Genomic DNA, 19,941 nt, shown 5'->3' with positions numbered 1-19,941 from the left:
CCCCTTTCCCCTCCTCCCTGGCTTCTTCTTTTTCTTTCCGCCGCGGCAACCGTGAGACGACTCACCCACCCGCCCCGCCCGATCGAGAGCCATAATTCCATCCATTCATTGCTGCTGCTCCCTACGCATCGCCCGCGTATATAAGCGCGGCAACTGGGTGCTCGTGCTGCTGTTCGCCATCATCTCATCCTCGGGCAGGCAGGCGCGCAAGATCAGATCGGGGAGGAGGAGACGGCGGCGACGACGGCGACCATGTTCAGCGGGACGCAGCAGAAGTGCAAGGTGTGCACCAAGACGGTGTACCCCATGGACCAGCTCTCCACCGACGGCGCCGTCTTCCACCGCGCATGCTTCAAGTGCCACCACTGCAAGTCCACCCTCTCGGTATGGATGGATGCCCCCCCTCTTACCTCGCGCGCGTGTCGCTCTCTCTTATCTTTGTTTCTCTCTCACCATCCGTGCCTCTAATTTTAGCCTCGGAGAATATGATCGAGGCGGCTTAATAGTCGATAGATCTGTGGGATAATGCCATGTCTCTCTTGCTGTAGCAGTAGATCTGCGAATCGCTCCGCTGGGCGGATCTGGTGCATGAGTCTTCTGTTAGAATTATGTGTTTATTAGGAGATCGTAGTTTTGACCATTTCACATATTCTGGCTTGTGATAGTAAAAGAAGACTAAGATACAATTGGTGGAAATTTTACCTGCCGATCTTCCTCTAGCTAGAAGGAATTGACATGGTTTTCTAGCTATGCAAAGCAGTTCGTCGATCTAATAATCAATCTTGTTTCCTTGTTTTCTGATTCGACAGTTCAGCAGCTACTCCTCCTTCGAAGGAGTGCCGTACTGCAAGCCCCATTTCGCGCAGCTGTTCAAGGAGACGGGGAGCTACAACAAGAGCTTCCAATCGCAATCACGTATGCTTCGATTCAGTACCAAGCTACTTTTTCTTCTTGATCCAAATATGTTCTGACGAGGGATTCTTCTTTTTTTTTCTCCTTTCAGCCGCAAAATCTGCAACCGAGAAGTTGACTCCCGAGCTGGTCTGTACCGTATGCTGCCTGCATTTTTTTTTTGTCTTGCATCCCAAATTATGCAATGCTCCGGTTGCCGTTCAGCTAATTCTTATGTGAATTGTGCCCGTTTCAGACTAGATCGCCAAGCAAAGCCGCCGGTATGTTTTCCGGAACACAGGACAAGTGTGCCACTTGTGGTAAAACAGCATACCCTCTTGAGAAGGTAATTGTCATGGAATTTTGTTCTAGTATTTGCTACTTCGCAAAAGAATTAATAAAGCTCCTTAAGTTGCAAACTATCGATATATCGTTTTTGCGATTGAATCCAAGGGGTTATATTACTTGTACTTCTGGACATAGTTGTGTTGACAGCATTCACTTTACTCCGCATGATAATGACTACCATTTAGGCACAAACTTTCATATAGTAATTGTCCTGAATCAACAACTTCCTTTTCAATTATAACCTAAAGCCTCCAGAACGGTGATGATAATTGTCTTGAATCAACAATTTCCTTTTTAGTTATACCCTAAAGCCTCCAGAGCGTGCAGCGCTTGTTGATGATAATTCTCTTGAATCAACAATTCCCTTTTCAATTACACCATAAAGCCTCCCGAACATATAGCGCTCGTCGATGACTCATACCTAGCTGCTAAAATAAATCTTGCAGGTAACTGTTGAAGAGAAGTCCTACCACAAGTCCTGCTTCAAGTGCTCTCATGGAGGGTGCGCCCTATCGCCATCCAATTACGCAGCTCTGGAGGGCATCCTCTACTGCAAGCACCATTTCTCCCAGCTTTTCAAGGAGAAGGGCAGCTACAACCATCTGATCAAGTGCGCGACTGTCAAGCGCGCAGAGGCACAAACAGCACTGGACGCACAAGCAGCGCAGGCGGCGGCCGCTGATGCCTCCTCTTGATTCATGCCGTTATCTCCAAAGTGGATTTTGAGGGCGGAAATTTAGAGGCGTTGCCTTTTTTACTTGTGCACTGTTTGTATGTTGTGTTCTGGCTGTGGGGATACAGGACCTATCTATTTCGTATCCCCTTCTGTGCTAGCACGATCACATTGCTGAACAATGGAATTGATGTCATTTCTGAAGAAGTAATTGAGATTGTTGTGTATCAGCTGTTGGTGGCTACTGAGCTCTTCTCTAGATCCGTTGTTACTTTGCCTTGTCGAATCCCATTCTGCTATGTGGTTTGATATTTGCTTGAGTAGTCCGCCCTCTTAGCTTGTTGGCAGGCCTTGCCACGTTGTTTCCTCGCTGGGCTCAGGTTGAGGTCTCGGTCCTGTCTGATGTGTTTGGTGTTCTGTTGGCTCTTTAGCCTCAGCGAATATGCAATCTGTTTTGGAGAAGCAAACCGAGTTACTTGAGGAAGTTGTCCACCCTATTCACGAGGCTATTGACTCCTTGCATATCTGGATGCTAGCGATTGGGGTTTTTTTTTGGAGCGGATGGAAGCTGTATTGGGTAGGCTCTCTCATGGCGATCCTTTGGTTCTGTCTGATGTTGGCCAAATCAGGTGCGCGCGGAGTGGGCTTTCATGGTTGTTTCTCTCCTCGTGCTAGCGCTACGATCACGACTCCAATCATCATGATCATGTCTGTGCTCATGGAGTTATTTGGTGGTGTGCCTATGCATCAAGGAAGTGATGCCCGACTCGCATGAGTTCTCGGATGTGACTTCTCCGTCGTGTCAGACACTTGGCTTTGAGAGGATCCACACTTGGTTGGCGGGTGTCCCCAATGTCATGTCTTTTACTACTCCCTGTTGGCTTTGAGAGTATGTGGTGTTAGAGTGTTACTGGGTGCGACCTGTTGTGAATATCTCTATTAGGCTTGGTTGTGAATGTGTATGAATGTGTTGTTTTTGGTTATGAATGTGTATGAATGTGTTGTTTGTAGAGGCTTAGCCTAGGTTTTTGTCAGTTTTTTTTTCTAAAAACTAGTCACCCTCTTCTTAGTTAATAGATGAGGTGGGTAAAGATTTTGCTTCCATTAAAAAAAAGTTGTAGTGCCAAATTAAGATGTATCTTTTAAACCAAGGAACGAACAGACACTTGCAGATTGACGATTTCAGACATTTCAAACTCAAGATTGGTGTACAATTGTCTTGGGTATATTGTAAACAAAATGAAAAATAATTCTACTGCTATAAACCCCTTCTCAAACTCATGTATCATGTCCAAGAACCACTACACCATACAGAAAGAAAAAACCAGAGTTGATTATCACAAGTCCCAGGCCCCAGCAGTTCAACCACTACATCTACCACATCAACGGGGGGCTGGAAGGTACATGAAGGTGTTTCTCCAGTTCGTTAAGCTACCCTCTTTCCGTGCCTTTGCCGAGCCAGAAATAAACACAACTCTACAGAATCCCTGACATCGGATAAAATCTAGTAAGCCACAAATCAAGTCGCAGCTGTTCTCCAGTTCTCCCCTGCATACACAGCTTCAGTTCCAAGTTCTTCCTCTATTCTTAGCAGCTGCAAAGAGGATGTGCACAGCTGTCAGATATCATTCAAGACAAAGCAAGAAACAATTAGACCAATGTTGTGGTCCACGTATGCACCTACAGTACATAAAGGATTCAGCATAGACCTGATTGTATTTTGTGAGGCACTCTCCACGGCAGGGGGCACCAGCTTTAATCTGTCCAGCTGCTGCACCAACAGCCAGGTCGGCGATGAAAGAATCATCAGTGTCCCCAGACCTATGTGACACCATCACACTCCAATGAGCATCCTTTGCCTGCTTCACAACCTCTATGGCCTCGGTGACAGTGCCCACTTGATTTGCCTAAAGGGCACACACGTCAGCTATAAAAAACATAGGAACCCTCTGGGTAGAGGAACAAATAAATAGAGTAGTGAAAATCAAGGAGGCAACAAGTGGCTCTTGCAACGTTATGGCTTATGGTGTCTGCAACAAGTCCAATTACGAAATTCTCTTCCAGCGAAATCAACTAACAAATGGATTACTATTCCTATGACTTGCAGATTGATTATCATGGTAATGTCTGCCAATGCCTTTAGGTCTCAACTCACGTCATGCAGAATAATAAGCATTCAAACCGAAGGAGTGGCATTCAGATAAGAAATCACACTGGGTATCGCACAAGTGACTGTAATTAGTCATAATGAAGTGGGAAGCAAATTTGGTGCACATGAGCACCAGTGCTCTCAGTTTTTAAAATATTTAAAAACTGGATTTCCGCATTTCAAAAAATTATTACATTTATTCCATGGATACATACACATATTCTGAAAACTCATGCAAAGTTTCGGTAGAAATTGCATTGTATTTTGAGCTACAGGAAAAAAACAAATTTGTGACTACGTATAGAGGTATATATTTGTCAGAAATTTGTCTTTTTTGTATAGCTTAAAATATAATATTTTTTCTCCAAAATTTCTACCGTACGTTCAGAATGTTTATACGTATGTGGGTATTTAATTTCATATTTTTTAAAATCCAAAAAATATGATTTTTAAAAATCAGGAGCACTGGTGCTCATGTGCCAAATACACTTTTCGTAATCAAGTGTGCCTCGTTCCAGCTTTGAAAATACACAATTCCAGAGTCTTTTCTATGTGGTATTCTTAGTCTCTGACTGTTCAAATAACTTGTTCAAAGCAACACTAATCATTTTAGAAAGATCAATAAACAAATTAATGATTCATAATTTACCTTGAGAGTAAGAGCATCGCAAGTATATTCATTCACCGCCCGCTTAATGCGCTCAGGATCTGACATCAACAAATCATCTCCTACAACCTGCACATGTATTATGGCATGAGCTCCTGAGTCCTGACAAAAATAGAGAACAGAAGTACTCCTACAAAAGAACACTATGCACCTGACATAGCTCTAGGGTGGTAAACTTTTTCGAGTGTTCCCAGTCATCTTTGTCAAAGGGCTGTTCAATGGAGACAAGTGGGTATTCTAGTATTGTAGAAAAAGAGAGGAAACATAAGGTTCATGAAATCAGCAAATTTATCACTCGAAAGATGTCAATCAAAAAACAAGTAATACCTGAACATAGCTGACTATACATCTCAATCATATCGTCTCCAGTTTTAAAATTCTGCCCTGATTTCTTTGCAGACTTAAACTCCAGGTCATATTTTTTTCCTGCGAAGTGATGCATGAGCAACAGGGAAGTTAGCTAACTAACATAGAAGCCTACAATATACATCTATTGCTATTCAAGCTCACTGTTTCCATGTATCATGGTTGTGCAGTTCTATATGCAAGTACAACAAGTAAGAATATCTATGCAATAGATCGGTCCTGACTGGAAAAGAGGCAATGCTGATCAAAATGGTATGATTTAACTTGGCTAGCACGATAAGTTTCTGGTTGCAGTGACAGCTGTAAAACAAGAAACCATGCAACAAAAAAGAAGTTTGAGGATACAGTAAGCATGAGCCACGAGTTTCTTTTGACACATCAACGATGTGCATTATCTGTGTGATGCATGCTACTGCTTACATTGCTGTTGAGTATAGCCATGTAGATGCACAAGATGTTATTCTTACGAGCATATAAACCATTGTGTTAGCTACTAAGGATAAATGGAAGATAGAAATTTCATTGTTTCATCCTTACCCACACAAAAATCAGTAGCAGAAACATCAATTGCTAATTTGATCCTTCCATTATATCCAGCTCTATCTATTGCCGCAATGACAAGATCCAGGCCTTCAGTTATACTGAACATGGATATTGAATCCATATGTAGGTGCCGTTAGGGGAATATATGAGAGAAAGCCCACAAGGAAAAGGTTAAATCAATTCCTTACTTGCCTGGAAATATTTGGAGCAAATCCACCATCCTCACCGATGTTGCAACTGTCTGCACCATACTTCTCCCATATAATATCCTAACATATCATTCGTAAGAATATCGTTGATGAAAATAAGCAGACTCATCTGCCTAGTACTGTATATACAAAAACAACTTTGGAACCGCTGGACAGCCCCTGTTTTAAGATTTTCAGTGCTTTGCCTTGGGAGCAATCTACTGGCATAAATTAGTGCCGGAACTCGGAAAAGATCATTAGAAAGCTGGCATAGGACGTAAGGTTTCGTACACGCAGAATGTTTCCTACACTGTTTGATGGTCAGGTAGCAGCTTGGTCCAAATATGGGACTGGACAACATGCATATACCAAAGAAAGTATGCATGGTATTATTCTCTACAGATTCCGTGAACCAGATTCTTAGAAATAGAGAGTACCTTCAGATGATGATATGTCTCTGAACCCATCTGCATTGCTTCTTCGAAGTTTTTTGCACCAACTGGAAGGATCATAATTTCCTACAGATAAGAAACTTTACTTGAAGGTATGGCACAAAAAAAATACATTATATTGACACGTCGATCTACATGGACTATAATATGTGCTCATTAAAAAAATGAATTGCTAGAAAAAAACATGGGAGTAACAATCTCTAACTTCGCAAAGTTTTGGGGGTTGTACTTTTTTAGCACCCGCAAAGCAAGTTTTGCTACAAAAGGTAATTCTACATGTAAAGCTGAAATACCTGAATGGGAAGGCTATTTCCAGCATGGGTTCCACCATTGATGACTGTAATTGCAGGGACGGGGAGCGTTGTAGCACTTTTACCAACAAGATCTGCTATATGCTTGTACAGCGGAACCTGCACAGAAAATTGGCAAACAATTATAAGAATTTGTGTTACCGCGACAGGCTCAATTTTTTTCCTCAAACTCAGATAAGGAAGATAAGTGACACCTCTTTCTCAGCAGCACCAGCTTTGCAGGCTGCAATTGACACGGCCAGCATAGCATTCGCTCCAACCTCAGTCTGCAGAACATAGTTATCATAGTTAATTAGTTATTTTCTCAGCAGGGCACATTACATGGAAAACTGGTATTCAATCAAACCATCGAAAACGACCCATCATTATTTCTAGCAGGGATGCATAAAATGGAGCAAGCCAGTGTCAAATATTGGCACCGTTTAGCAGAGTATATAGTTGCTTGTAAAGGGAAAACACCTATGCACAGTATAGCACACTCCTCCTAAAATCATTCATTCTTTACCTAGCTAAATAGACCTTCGCAATGTAGGAGCCGATTACAAACAGAGGAAGATAAGAGGAATGGATCAGGGGAGGTTTGGGCGATGTACCTTGTGGTGTGCCTTGTCCAAGTCCATGATGGCCTGGTCGATCTGCGCCTGCTGCTGCGGATCCATCCCCACGAGCGCCTCCGACACCTTTCCGTTGATCACCCGCACCGCGTCGGCGACCGCCTTGGCGAGGAGCCTCCGCTTCTCGGCGTCCCTCGTGGCGTCGACCGCGGCGCCCTCGGGGGCGCTGGCCGCGGCCGCGGACGCGCGGTGCACGGCCTTGTTGGTGTGCAGGTCGACCTCCACCGCGGGCGTGCCGCGGCTGTCCAGGATCTGCCTCGCGCGCACCTGCGTGATCACGGCCGGCGCCGCCCGCCGCATGTGGGTCGAGATGAAGAGCACCGGGTCGGCAGCCTTGGCGCGGACCGCCGCGTTCACGGCCTCCTCGATCTTGCGCGGGAGCAGGTGCTTCTCGAGGTACTCCTGCACCGACATGGCCGCGGTTGAGTCTGCTCCGGTCACCACGCTCTTCTTCTCCGCCGCCTCCTTCCACCCACGATTCTGGTCGGCTGCGCTAGGAATTGCGACGAGTTGCCGATTTTTTTTTTTGTCAAACAACTCCAGACATTGGCCTGAGCAGGCAGAGGAAGACCAATGCTGTGGGTTGAAGCATGAGTAGATTTCCGGCCTGGGCCAATTTCAAGTGTTGGGCCGAGTGAACTCTTTTAATTTTCTTTTTGCAGGGAGTGAGTGAGATCTTAATTTTCTAAAGTAAATTTCGAAATACCTCTAAAAATAGATTTCGAAACTTTTTCTGAAAAAATATAAAAAGTTATAACTTGCCATATAAGTAGTTTTTACGGACTAGTTTTTTAAAAACAATGTTTACTTGTTACTTTAGGAACATATTTTAAAACCAAAAGTTGCGGCCGAGAGGTTGTTAAGCGATATGGTAGGAGAACCTTTTCTTTTGAGAGAACACAAAGCTTAATTGATCACATAATAATATCAATACAAAGATTTATCAGATAAAATGTTTTTCACATGTTCTAGCTAAAATGTGTGAGCTTCATTGAAAACACATTCACATGGCGAAAGATTGCCAATGAAAAACCATTTATCATAGTATGATGATACCAGCCCATAAAATTCTAATGGAAGATCTATCCACCATTGTAGAATTGCTACACTACACCAGGGATGATGAACAAGTTGGTTTTAATATAAATAGTGTGTTTAATTATTTTTGTTTGCACATTAACTTTCTATAGCGACATGGTGTTTTGGCGTGGAAAATGCCATTTGTGGCGCACGTGGGAAAAATTAGGGGGCTAGAAGTTTGCATATATGTCCTCAAAAAGTTAGCATAGGATACTTTCGTAAAAAGCTAACCTTCTAAAATCTTCATCTAGAAAACATTTTCGAGCCAAAACGAAAATCCCGTGAACAATCCCTGACCCTAGAACCCCCAATTCTTCGTCTTCATCCTCCATGGTATGTCACATCCAAAAGATTTACCCGGCATGGCTAGCCACATGTACTCCTAGGTCTCGAGAGATGCGTTCTTGGTCACACCCTTCGGACGGTAGCATGGTCCTTTCTGGAGAACAACACCCGTTGTTGACCCTTGGGCTCACTCATCATGCCATGTGGATAAAAAACCGGCTACAAGACCTAGGACACAACCACTCATAAACACAAGTTGGGTGACATGTTTTCACATTTTTTCAAATCATTGACCAATTCACTAATCCCGCACAAGTTTGTAGATCAACGAGGCTTTTACCCCAAGTAACAAAAATATAGCTACTATGTGCGGTCAAAATTTACTGACACAATGATATACTATGTCGAGTACAAGTTGCGTCAATTAATTTCGGAGACATTGAGTATTTAATTTAGTGACTTCTAGCTAGTTTTTTTATATAACGTACTAGTTTAGTGACATCTTATCTATATATGTAGATACATTTTTTTCCTAACAGATTGATGTTCTATGAGTTTTCAGTTCAAAATAAATAAATAGATATGGAAATGCGGAGGACCAACTTGCCACACATCAATTTTTAGTCGGTTACTCTCTAATTAATCGACCATTTTTTCTCCATCGATCAATATAATGGCAAGTCTTGGGAAAAGTGCTTTTGGCTTTCGAGCTTCCGTGCTCTCGCCATTTCAAAAAAAAATTATAAGTTATTTTTTTTTTTTGGATATTGTCACTGATGCATCCCACAATTATGGAAAATCTCTACCCGAAATTCTTTTTTTTTGCGCTAGAAGAAAAATGATAAAATCTGATATGTTTTGGAGATTTAAAAATAACACCTCAGATCAACATTATGTCATTTTTGTGTAGCTCAGAATAAAAAATATTTGAAATTGACTTTTTACGTGTTTGTGAGATACATCATTGACTATATACGGATTTTTCTGAATTTTTAAAACTTAAAAATAAAATATTTGATTAAAAAAAGAGTTGACTGGTGCCTACGTGCACCAAATATCTGTCCCACGTCTTGCCATATTTATCTGCCTAAAAAAGTTCTTGCCATATTTCAACTTTTTTGCCACAGCCGAATTAGGCTAAGCCTACTCCAGAAGCTTCTGCTGTTATCACGGCCTTTCTTCGTGATACTTGACCAAACTAGTGCCGGCCCAACACGCGAATCCAGCTTCTTCTGGTCCTCTCCCGAAGGCGAGAGAATTCTCCAGAATCGCTCCCGAAAATACTCATCCTCGCCGTCTATATAATCTCCTGGTTCTCGTCGACATGTCCCCCAACAAAATCTGAAGAAAGCATCGACCAAAAAGCTTCCCTAAATCCATCACCTTCCGCTTCCATCATCAAACAAACCAGTAAACCATCCATTTCTTCCACCAGCAGCCTAAAGTCCCCACCGATCCGGCCGACAATGTCGCTGATCCGCCGTAGCAACGTGTTCGACCCCTTCTCCCTCGACCTCTTCGACCCCTTTGACGGCTTCCCCTTCGGCTCCGGTAGCAGCAGCGGCGGCAGCCTCGTCCCGCGCACCTCCTCTGACACGGCGGCCTTCGCCGGCGCACGCATCGACTGGAAGGAGACCCCTGAGGCGCACGTGTTCAAGGCGGACGTGCCGGGGCTGAAGAAGGAGGAGGTGAAGGTGGAAGTGGAGGACGGCAACGTTCTGCAGATCAGCGGCGAGAGGAACAAGGAGCAGGAGGAGAAGACGGACACCTGGCACCGTGTGGAGCGCAGCAGCGGCAAGTTCCTCCGTAGGTTCAGGCTGCCGGAGAATGCCAAGGCGGAGCAGGTGAAGGCGTCCATGGAGAATGGCGTGCTCACCGTCACTGTGCCCAAGGAGGAGGTCAAGAAGCCCGAGGTCAAGTCCATTCAAATCTCCGGTTAAACAGTTGGGTGACTCCTGCGCAATGAGGTGGACTGCGGAACAGTGGCGTGGAGTTCCCTCAGTCATCGTGATCCGAAATAAAAACGAGTCCTTGTTATGTTTGGCTGAGTGCATGAGTTAGGTGTGTCTATTGTAGTGTGCAAATCGTCCGATGTCTGAGTCAGTGTTCAGAGTCTCGTGTACCTGTGTTTTGAGTTCAGTTCTATGTTTTGTTCATCAGGGTCCGTACTCAATCGGAACTGAGTAGCTCTTTTTTTATCTTACTAGCAAAAGTACTCGTGCTTTGCATCTGGGAAAAGAAATATTCTAACTCTCATGTAAACTATATTTGTTGACACTTCTTCTCTTGGTCACCAAGCAGCTATTGCCTCCTACGCACATAGAGGAAAGTGGAGATATCAGGGCATCTCCAACCGGCCGATCCAAACGGACGCGCTGGGCCGTTTGCGTGGCCGGCCGGACACGGGTCGCACGCGGCGATCCAAAGGTTCGTCTTCGTTGCGCGGCGCTGCGCCATGGCAGGTCTCGACGAGATAGCCATGGTGGGCGGTGGAACGCGCGGGAAATATCCCGCGCGCACCAAGGTTTCCTCGCGCGCGAAAACGCCATTGGCGCGCGCTCGTGCCCAAGTTTCCCGCCAGGCCGCCGGCTATAAAAGACAATGGCGGTCTCACACAGACCGCATCACCTTCCTCTCCCACTCCACCTTCTTCGGCGGCCACTCCACCTCCTTCGGCGCCATGCCGCGCACCCTGCAGGCGACGCCGAGATGATGGAGGCGGCCACGGACGGCTGGCACAAGACCGCGGACGGCTGGTACGAGGCCGCGGAGGAGGGGGCGGCCGCCGCGGAGGAGCCCGTCAACGAGGAGGATCTCGATCTCGCGTTGGCGAATATCAACGCCGCCATTGAGGAGCGTCTCGCCGATCTCACGCACGTGACGAAGGAGCACGAGGCCACCTGGCGGGCCGGCCGCCGCCGATTAGGCGACCTCCTCGGCCAGAAGAACGAGCTGATCGCTATGCGAGCAGCCCGTCACCTCATCCAGATGCCCTCGCCCGAGCGGCGCGCCCGGGAGGATGCTGAGTCGGCGGAGCGCGGCCGGCAAGAGCGCATGCGCCGGCGGCAAGAGAACCACGAGGCCCAGGCCCCCGCCCGCGTCCGCCTGGAGGCGCGCACCGCTGTGGAAGCGCCGCCCTGCAGGTGTCGAGGGTACTCCTCGCCAATGCCCTCCGATAGGGGCTTAGGGTTGATGGAATCCTGCAAGCTGACACGAGACATCGGTTCACAGACAAGCGGGGAGAGCAATTTAGCCAGGTTCGGGGCCCTCGATGAGGTAAAACCCTCCTGTCTTTTCTTGATTATGATGATAATGAGTTACAATGGGGTGCCGAATAGTTCGGCTGAGATCTCGTCGAGATGGCTAATCGCTAAGGTGACCTAGCTCTAAGCTTTTACTGGCTAAGATTGCTAAGATTGATTGTGTCCCTCGGCAGCCCCTCTTCTGGCCTTTATATAGGAGGTCAGGTCTCAAGAGGTCTAACCGAATACGACTAGGTTTATAGTAGTTTTAGATCTAATCTTTCCTTGTTCGGCCGCTTCCTTGTCTTGCCCGCCAAGGATTCCTCTGGTGCGCCGCCCAGGTGGCCCATCTTGCCTCCAGGTGTCTTCATGGACCTCCAACTAATCAATACAGGATAGGGCAATGTCGGTTACCCGAAGGGTAATGCCCACGTCAGTAGTCCCTGAGTGTCTAGCCGAACGTTGTTCGGGTAGAGACTGAAGCACGTCTTCTGTTGATGCTCTTCTCCTTGATTGTCCTTGTTCATCTTAAATCATCATCGTCCTTTTTGTCGGGTGCGCGTCAGCGCTCCCGATGGGAGTAGCCCCCCGAGTCTAGGTACGGATGCTTGTAATCCGTGCGTAGACTCAAGTTGTACTACTCGAACATTCTTCTCTGCCGAAGTTTTCTGCAGGTCTTCATAGGTCATCCGATATATTTTCTTTATGCAAGGGATAATGAGTAACGTGCCCAACTTTTGTTGGTTAACTGCCGATGGCAAAACAACGTTACCCTACACAGAATCAAGTCCCCGGGCATGATCCTGGAGTGCAAAAACTTCTATCGAGTGCGCGTCACGCGCTCCCGATGGGAGTAGCCCCCGAGTCTGGGTGCGAGTGCTTGTAACCGAGTGCAGACTCGAGCTATTCAAACAATTCTTCTTCAATCCCTTCTTCCTTCGACTGCTCATTCTGTCGGGTGCGCGTCACGCGCTCCCGATGGGAGTAGCCCCCGAGTCTGGGCGCGGGTGTTTGCAGCCGGGTGCAGACTTAAGTCGAGTAGCTATCTCTTCCTCCAAAACATTTTTCCTTCGAGTCTTCATTTTATCGGGTGCGCGTCAGTGCTCCCGATGGGAGTAGCCCCCAGTCTAGGTACGGATGCTTGCAATCCGTGCGTAGACTGAAGTCCTTCATCTGATAACTTTTCATTTTTCCTTCGAATGCTTCTAGCTCTTTTCATGACGTCACTGATGACGCTATACTGAGACCTCGATTCTGACTGACAGAACGTATCCGGCTGGGCCTATTCTTTCTTTGTCTGACCCTTTTCGCACAGTCACCAAGGCGCCTCCTCGATTTCTGCAATTTTTAATTGAAAAGATCCATTAAAGGAACCGGTAGCAACGACACGTGCCTGCACAGCTCTTAACTTCTCCTCAAAATCTCCAAAGGGCGAGAAATCCCTAATCTTCTCCACGTTTTCCGTAGCATCTTCTCATTCTTCTCCTTCTTCCTTCCTTTGCCATTGCTGCGCCGCCACCACTGCTTTTCCAATCTCCATCAGATCTCACAATGGTGAAGAAGAAGAATCCTGCCGCCGCCGCCAGTTCCACCAGCGGAGGCGCTGCCGCCAAGTCCTCCTCTTCTCTTCCGAAGGGGAGCGCTTCAAACGCTCCTCCCCCAGCTCCGGCGCCGCCAGCGCCGTCGAGTTCAATGGTCAAGCCCGGAGATTGGGTAGCATCAACCGTCACCAAGCGTGACGAGAAGAGATCCCGAAGCCTGGGATTAATATCTTCTGACGAGGGAAACGTGATCTTCCCAGGTGTGATTTCTCGGCCTGATCCCCCTGCTGGCTTTACCGTGATGTTCTTATCTTTCCTATATCGAGGCCTTTCGCTTCCCACTCATGAATTCCTCCTCCATCTCTTGCGAACGTACGAAATTCAACTATGGCAACTTACCCCCAACTCAATCCTCCACGTTGCTATGTTCATCACCCTTTGCGAGGCGTTTCTGGGTATCGAACCTCATTTCGGGCTGTGGAAAAAGATCTTCTATGTAAAGAGATACAACAGTAGTAATGGATACTTCGTCACCGGAGGAGTTGGGTTTGTAGCCCGTTCGGAGGTCAATTACTTTAATTTCCCAATGAGATAATCCGTGCAAGGGTGGAGGCTGAAGTGGTTTTATATCAAGGACTCCCTGTCACCCGAATCTCAGCTTCCTTGCTTTGCCGATCTCTCCGAAGCCAAGCCCAAGAATTCCTGGAAGAATATTCTCTCACCCGACGAAAGAGTAACAGCCGAAGAACTATTCGCCAAATTCCTTCGAATCAAAGAGGCCGACGGCCAAACTATGATCGGCACAGAGGTGGCAGCGGTATTCTTGAAACGCCGAGTCCAACCAGTCATGGCCAGAGTTCACCCGATGTGGTTGTACTCAGGTCCAAAGGACGAAACCAGAATTAATGTTGCCGATCTGTCGGAAAAGGAGTTGCTTGACGAAGTCCGTCGCCTTACTTCCTTTAGCCAGGAAGATTCGATTTCGTTGATTTCTTATTATGCTCCCCTTGACGCTGACCATCCACCATCAAAGGTATTTTTCTTTCTTCACGTTCCCATTATGCTGCTTTTACTCAGCCGACATAATTACCATTGTTCTTACTTGTTATTTTCTTTGACAGATCCCCATAGTTTCTGGAATTATGCATGATTCGCCGGATGATACTTCTGAGGGGAGAGGCTCCTCAATCCCCGTAGATTTTCACACTGTCGAGCACATAGGCCCAGAGGACGAATATAATGGTTCGATAGATTTTGAAGTTGCTCACACCGACCTTCCTTCCTCAGCCGATGATGCTGGCAACGCAGATGGATCAGTGCGTAATGACGACGCTGATCGTGATGCCTTTGTTAATGCAGCTGCGGAAGAGGCCAGGGCTTCACCTGCGAAGAGGTCAACCGGCGGCTTTGCCGATGAAGATGATCTCTTCGACATGTAAGCAGTTTCTTTTCTGAAGTTACATTTTGCCCTTTTATTTTTCATACTCCTTTTATAACCATTGTCAATCATTCATCTTTGCAGCGACGAAGGCTTTATCGAGCCTCCGTCTAAAAAAGCCAAATTTGACGCTGCCCCGCCGGTCGTAGTGGCTTCCGAAGCTTCGGCTCCTAAGGCAGCCCCTGTGGCTCAAGCATCGACAGCTTCTTCCCTTTCCAAGGGGAAAGATGTTCCTCCAACTGCTGCCGCCATGACTCCTCCTTCTGTAAGTCCTTTTCTGATTGCGATGCAAATTTCTTGGAGCGTGCTTTGTTTAACAATTTTTGGTAAATCATCCTTCTTTCTTAAGGACCTGCGAGGCGTTATTTCCTCTCTGGAGGCCTTCGCCTCCCAATTCACTTCTCTGGAAGCTGACAAGGCTCGGCTACAAAAGGAAGTCAAATCTTTCTCCTCGAAATTGGATGGCGCAGTCAAGATAGCTGCTGAGGCTCGCCAAGAGGTCGACTCTTTGAAGGAGGAACTGGGCAGGCTGAAGGAGAAGCTGAAGGAGGAGGAAGCATCCAGGCTGGTTGCTGAAGCTCGGGCAGCCGAAAAGGATGAACTCCTTCGTCAGTCTTCTTTGGCTTTACTTGGTAATCTTTTTTGTACACCTCTGTCGATTGATGCACTTATGGATTCGATCCTTTTGCCAATGTATATATTTTTTTCTTTCTTTCCCCTGCAGAAGCGGCGAACATCCCTGCTGATGCCCTGGACAGAGTTCCAAACAATTCTCCGGCAAATGCTATGTCGATGACTCTTGCCTCTCACCAGCTTACGCGGGAGCTCCTTGTAAAGGGAAAGGGTGCCCTGGCGCGGATGCACTTGATGATTTTCCCCAAGACCAAGCAGGACAAGACCCTGGGGCAGCTGATCGATGCCTTCGCGGTTGACACCAAGGAGGTTATTGAGGTATTCAAGCGTACATCACGCACTTATGGTGTTGTCCTTGCCTTCCAGCTTATGATGGGTTACGGCTTTAAGGGTGATATCGAAGAGATGACTAAGGAGCTGCCAAAAGAGCAAGACGGACAGCTTATTGACTTAAGCGCCTTTAAAGCGTCTGCCCTTACTTGTGCTCGCCAGCTTCTTGAACTGGTTTCATCAAGAAAATCGTCGGTTGGTCCCAGTTTATCGACTCAGACCCAAGCCCCTTGATTTTTGTAACAAACTTATGCTCGAGCTGATGTGAAACATTGTTCTGCTGCAAAACTTATGCTTGTAATAAACTCCGTGCTAGCAATGTTGTTAGCACACTTTTGTTATGATATTTCTTCTTGTACTTCTCCCGATGGGAGTTACTTCGGATGCTCAGCTGTACCATATCCATCATCCTTTGTAACGGCGTTTCCTGCAGGTCTTCCCAGTGCCCTCATTTGTCGACGACTCTTCGAGTGCTCTTCCTCAAGGTGATCGGATCCAGCGTATGAAGGATCGGATCACGCAGATGGAGAAGGACCTGCGCAGCACTTATGCTTTAGCTGCTATTGTCAATAAGAAGAGCGAGATTGCAGCCGACGTGGAGCGGTACGCTCTTACTGAGCTGCATAAAGCTACCGAGAGTTTGAACTGTAAGTTTCCTGATTCCTTTGCCCTTTTGTCAATAACGCCTTGTCTGATTCTTTATTGATTCCTTTGCTAGTCATAGCTTTGAACCGTGCGGAAGAGAACAAGCGGATACACGAGCGAGTGCATGCTTTAACCCAGCTATCCTCATCCGAAGAGATTTTCTGGCGAGAACACTCGAAGGCTTCGGCTGTTGCAAAATTTCAGGATCGGGTCCAACAAGTCCACCAATTCTTTGACAAGTGCTACAAAGCTATGAGGGTGGTTTGGAAGACGATGTTCCCTTTAAACGCAATTCCCCCTACGCTTTTGACTTTGATGTCCGAGTTTGGAAACGCCAAGAAGATTCGGGACTTAGTGCGAGCTCAAGTTTTTGCAGGGGCCAAGTGTACGCTTGCCCTTGTGCTTGCTCATTATCCCTCAGCATGTTTGCTGTCTATTGCCAACGCAACTAGTGATTTAGAAGCATTGTATCCGAAGGTATTATTGCCCGCCAATATAATTGTCGACGGGCTTGAGGAGGAGTCAAAGGTACCTGGAGAAAGGGAAACTCCGCAAGGGTGATATCAGGGTTTAAAGTTGTTTTTGTAAGATAAATTGCTTTGGCTAATCCATCCAAGTGTTAGGATTGTTAAGCCGAAACTTTTTTATTTGGTAAATACATGAATATGTACTTTGACCATGTTGATGCCGTTGGCAAATTTTTGAAGGAGCAAATCTTAATTGCCCGTTAGATGTATGTATACTAGTTGGTCAGCAAATCATTATGAGTGATCAGCTCGTGTTGCAGGTTTTGCTAAACCTGTTGTATGCGCAACTTTGCTTTCAACTGATTGTAAATTTCGACAGTCACTCCCGAATATTTCGGGTGCAATGATTCTGCCGATGAGCCCGTTGTTCTTTGATATTTCCATAAGTAAAATATCGAACGTGGGTTGTGTTTATATTTTCCAAACTCTTGCTTTGTACGGCACTCGTAGAGGCATCTGAAGCAGAGGGAAGGATTAATATCCTTGTTTTTCTTTGCAGCACTCGTAGAAGCTTTTCCCTTAGGGCGCGATCTTCTGCCGCGCGTTACGTTGTGTCGTTGCTTACGAGCAAGGTTCACGATGGCGCGTTTATAGATGCTTTAAATTACTGCAATGCTCAACAAGGAATCGAAACTTAAGTTCTCATTAATAGGGTAAATACGAAACTAGAGGGCGAAAAAGGGAGGCCATGTGTAAAGTAAAGGGAAAAAATTTAAAGGCTAAGAAAGTGCTTAATCAAGGAAGGGGTTCTTCTCATCTTCGACAGCATCTTCTGACTTCTTCGCCATGCTAGTGGTTGCTGCAGCGTTGTTGATTTCGCCAGGGATCTGGGCAGTGATTGTCAGTGTCTTGCTGCCTCCTATATCTTCTGCATCGTCAACTGCCGAAGTTTTTGCCGCCGAAACTTGGGCTGCCGAAGTTTGTACTGCCAAAGCTTCAAGACCGGGGTCGTCAGACTTCTTCTTTGCCCCTCTAACGCGTTCTTCTTCCTTAATACTGCTTGACGAGGTCCTCGGCGGAAGGTCAGCAATTTCCTTCCTCAGGCCAAACTTAGCAGCAATCCTCTGAAAGTCCCGATCACAATTGTCCGAGCGTGAGAAACTTCCATGGACTGTAATGTTTGTCCCATTGTTCCCAGGCATTTTCAGCTTGAGGTATGTGTAGTGTGGTACAGCCATGAACTTGGCATAAGCTGGTCTCCCGAGTATAGCGTGATACTGCGACTCCCAGTTCACGACTTCGAACTCGATCTTCTCCTTCCTGAAATTGTCGGGTTTGCCAAAGACGACGTTCAGGTACGCTTTGCCAAGAGAGTACGTTGGTGACGTAGGGAGGATCCCATGGAAGCGGGTGTCTGATTCTTCTAGCATTCTCATGGTGATCCCCATACTTTGGATTGTGTCAAAGAATATCAGGTTGAGTCCACTTCCTCCGTCCATGAAGACTTTGCTCATCTTGAACCCTCCTATCTGTGCTTCGACCACTAGGGCAGCGTGTCCTGGTTTTGGTATAGTCATCGGGTGATCCGCTCGGCTGAACGTGATGTTCTGAGATGACCACTTGACATACTCAGGGATGTTCGCCATGATGCTTTCTGCCAGGTTGATTTCTCGGGTGAGCTTCTTCATTTCTCTCCTTGAAACGCCTGTCCTGTGGATCATGCTCATCTGCCCACGTGGTGGTGGAAATGCCTCGTTGGGTTGATGAGGTTGAGCTTGCTGGGCCTGGTGTTGCGATGGGGGTGGTGGTGGTGGTGGTAGCTGTTGCTGGCATGCCTGCTGGATGAGTTTATGCATATCGATGAACTGCCGACAGTCCCTGAGCAGGTGGCTAGACTTTATTTTACCATCCTTAGAATCGGTATATGAATGCAGGTAGCAGGGGGCGTTGATCTGCTCAGCGTAGGGTAGTTCGGGGGTTCTCTGTTGTCGTGGTTTATAGTTGCCACGGTTCCCAGAGTTGTTCCGATTACCGTCCTGTCGATCATCTCGCATGTCATCGTACCGATCATCTTGCCGATCAGAGTAGCCTGCGGCCACCAAGTTGTTGTCATCGTAGCTGCGGTTCTTCCTTCTCTTGTTGCGATCCCTTCGACCACCCGAATCATGCATCGGCTGGTCATCTTCTTCGTCGTCGCTGCGTTTATGCATTGGCTTTCGAACGTTGTCTTCGCCATCGGCCCAGCTGTTGGCGATTTCCATTAACTTGGTTATGGTTTTCGGCTTCTTGCGTCCAAGTTCTTCTATATAGCTTTCATGTCGGATGCCGTCACTGAAGGCGTCGATTGCTCTGTCGACAGATACGTCTTCCGCAGCGTTCAGGAGCTTGGTGAATGTCCCGATGTATGCGCGCATCGACTCCTTCTGCTTTTGCTGACAATGCTGTAACTCTTCAATCCCGACGGGCCTTTTGTAGGTTGCTTGGAAGTTGGCGACGAAGGCTTCTACTAGGTCGTCCCATGTGGTGACCCTGCATACCACTGCATGTTGTAGTATGACAGTCGTTGATATAACATTCACGAAGTACCATTCCGCAAATATTACATCCCTCAGAGTAGTACAACAGAACATAGCAGGTCCATAACTCATTCATTTATTATTACAAGCATATTACACATATTGTCTCGGAGCTCCTCTTGGGTCCTAAGAGAGATACTCCTGGGTTCGAGGCGAACCCAACTTAACTTACAATATAGAAGTTTCACCAAGTTATACATTTATTCTCTCGAGCAGCTAAGTATTAGGAGTTCCCGCTGCTCGGCTACTACTACTACTCGATACGTTTAGGCTTGATCTCCTCCGGAAGCCTCCCCGGTTCCGTAGACTATAAGGTAGTCTACGCCTTCAATACCTCCAGAGAGGTCTGGTTCTTCATAGCCGATGATCTCGGCTCCTTCAGGGTTGTTGCAGTCCTCTTCCAGACGATTCAGACAATCTAAGCAAGGGATTTAAGAGTGGGATGAGTACGAGCGTACTCAACAAGTTCATTATAGATAAGAGGTGTTTAATGCACTAGCTA

The 19,941-nt window shown here is 46.6% G+C and overlaps 3 protein-coding genes across 3 annotated transcripts; 2 read left to right on the top strand and 1 right to left on the bottom strand.

The window, feature by feature from the left end:
* The first annotated feature begins 51 nt into the window (after nt 1-51).
* LOC127296094 (LIM domain-containing protein WLIM2b) lies at nt 52-2,142 on the top strand. The gene is made up of 5 exons (XM_051326125.2): nt 52-384; nt 810-915; nt 1,004-1,041; nt 1,148-1,237; nt 1,686-2,142. The coding sequence occupies exons 1-5, from the start codon at nt 253-255 to the stop codon at nt 1,932-1,934; spliced, it is 615 nt and encodes a 204-aa protein (XP_051182085.1). The 5' UTR covers nt 52-252; the 3' UTR covers nt 1,935-2,142.
* Nucleotides 2,143-3,085: 943 nt separating this feature from the next.
* LOC127296093 (cytosolic enolase 3) lies at nt 3,086-7,751 on the bottom strand. Its single transcript, XM_051326124.1, has 11 exons — nt 7,182-7,751; nt 6,783-6,854; nt 6,571-6,687; nt 6,263-6,343; nt 5,830-5,906; nt 5,632-5,735; nt 5,056-5,154; nt 4,880-4,965; nt 4,711-4,797; nt 3,622-3,819; nt 3,086-3,506 (listed from the first exon to the last, which is right to left on the bottom strand). The coding sequence occupies exons 1-11, from the start codon at nt 7,614-7,616 to the stop codon at nt 3,432-3,434; spliced, it is 1,431 nt and encodes a 476-aa protein (XP_051182084.1). The 5' UTR covers nt 7,617-7,751; the 3' UTR covers nt 3,086-3,431.
* Nucleotides 7,752-9,887: 2,136 nt separating this feature from the next.
* On the top strand, nt 9,888-10,829 carry LOC127296092 (17.9 kDa class I heat shock protein). The gene has a single exon (XM_051326123.2). The coding sequence runs from the start codon at nt 10,034-10,036 to the stop codon at nt 10,505-10,507; it is 474 nt and encodes a 157-aa protein (XP_051182083.1). The 5' UTR covers nt 9,888-10,033; the 3' UTR covers nt 10,508-10,829.
* The last annotated feature ends 9,112 nt before the right edge of the window (nt 10,830-19,941 follow it).

The sequence above is a fragment of the Lolium perenne genome, chromosome 4 (genome assembly GCF_019359855.2).
Source record: "Lolium perenne isolate Kyuss_39 chromosome 4, Kyuss_2.0, whole genome shotgun sequence".
In the NCBI taxonomy this organism is placed as follows: Eukaryota; Viridiplantae; Streptophyta; class Magnoliopsida; order Poales; family Poaceae; genus Lolium; species Lolium perenne.
Note: the sequence above shows the minus strand (reverse complement) of the source record. Positions and strands in the feature narration are given on the sequence as shown.

Excerpts from the sequence above, each read along its gene's own strand:
- LOC127296094 (XM_051326125.2), top strand. The coding sequence starts at position 253 with ATGTTCAGCGGGACGCAGCAGAAGTGCAAGGTGTGCACCAAGACGGTG. Across the intron at positions 385-809 it reads ACTGCAAGTCCACCCTCTCG|TTCAGCAGCTACTCCTCCTT; the intron begins GTATGGATGGAT and ends CTGATTCGACAG. Across the intron at positions 916-1,003 it reads GAGCTTCCAATCGCAATCAC|CCGCAAAATCTGCAACCGAG; the intron begins GTATGCTTCGAT and ends TTCTCCTTTCAG.
- LOC127296093 (XM_051326124.1), bottom strand. The coding sequence starts at position 7,616 with ATGTCGGTGCAGGAGTACCTCGAGAAGCACCTGCTCCCGCGCAAGATC. Across the intron at positions 6,344-6,570 it reads GAAATAGCCTTCCCATTCAG|GAAATTATGATCCTTCCAGT; the intron begins GTATTTCAGCTT and ends TCTTATCTGTAG. Across the intron at positions 5,736-5,829 it reads TTTGCTCCAAATATTTCCAG|TATAACTGAAGGCCTGGATC; the intron begins GCAAGTAAGGAA and ends ATCCATGTTCAG.
- LOC127296092 (XM_051326123.2), top strand. The coding sequence starts at position 10,034 with ATGTCGCTGATCCGCCGTAGCAACGTGTTCGACCCCTTCTCCCTCGAC.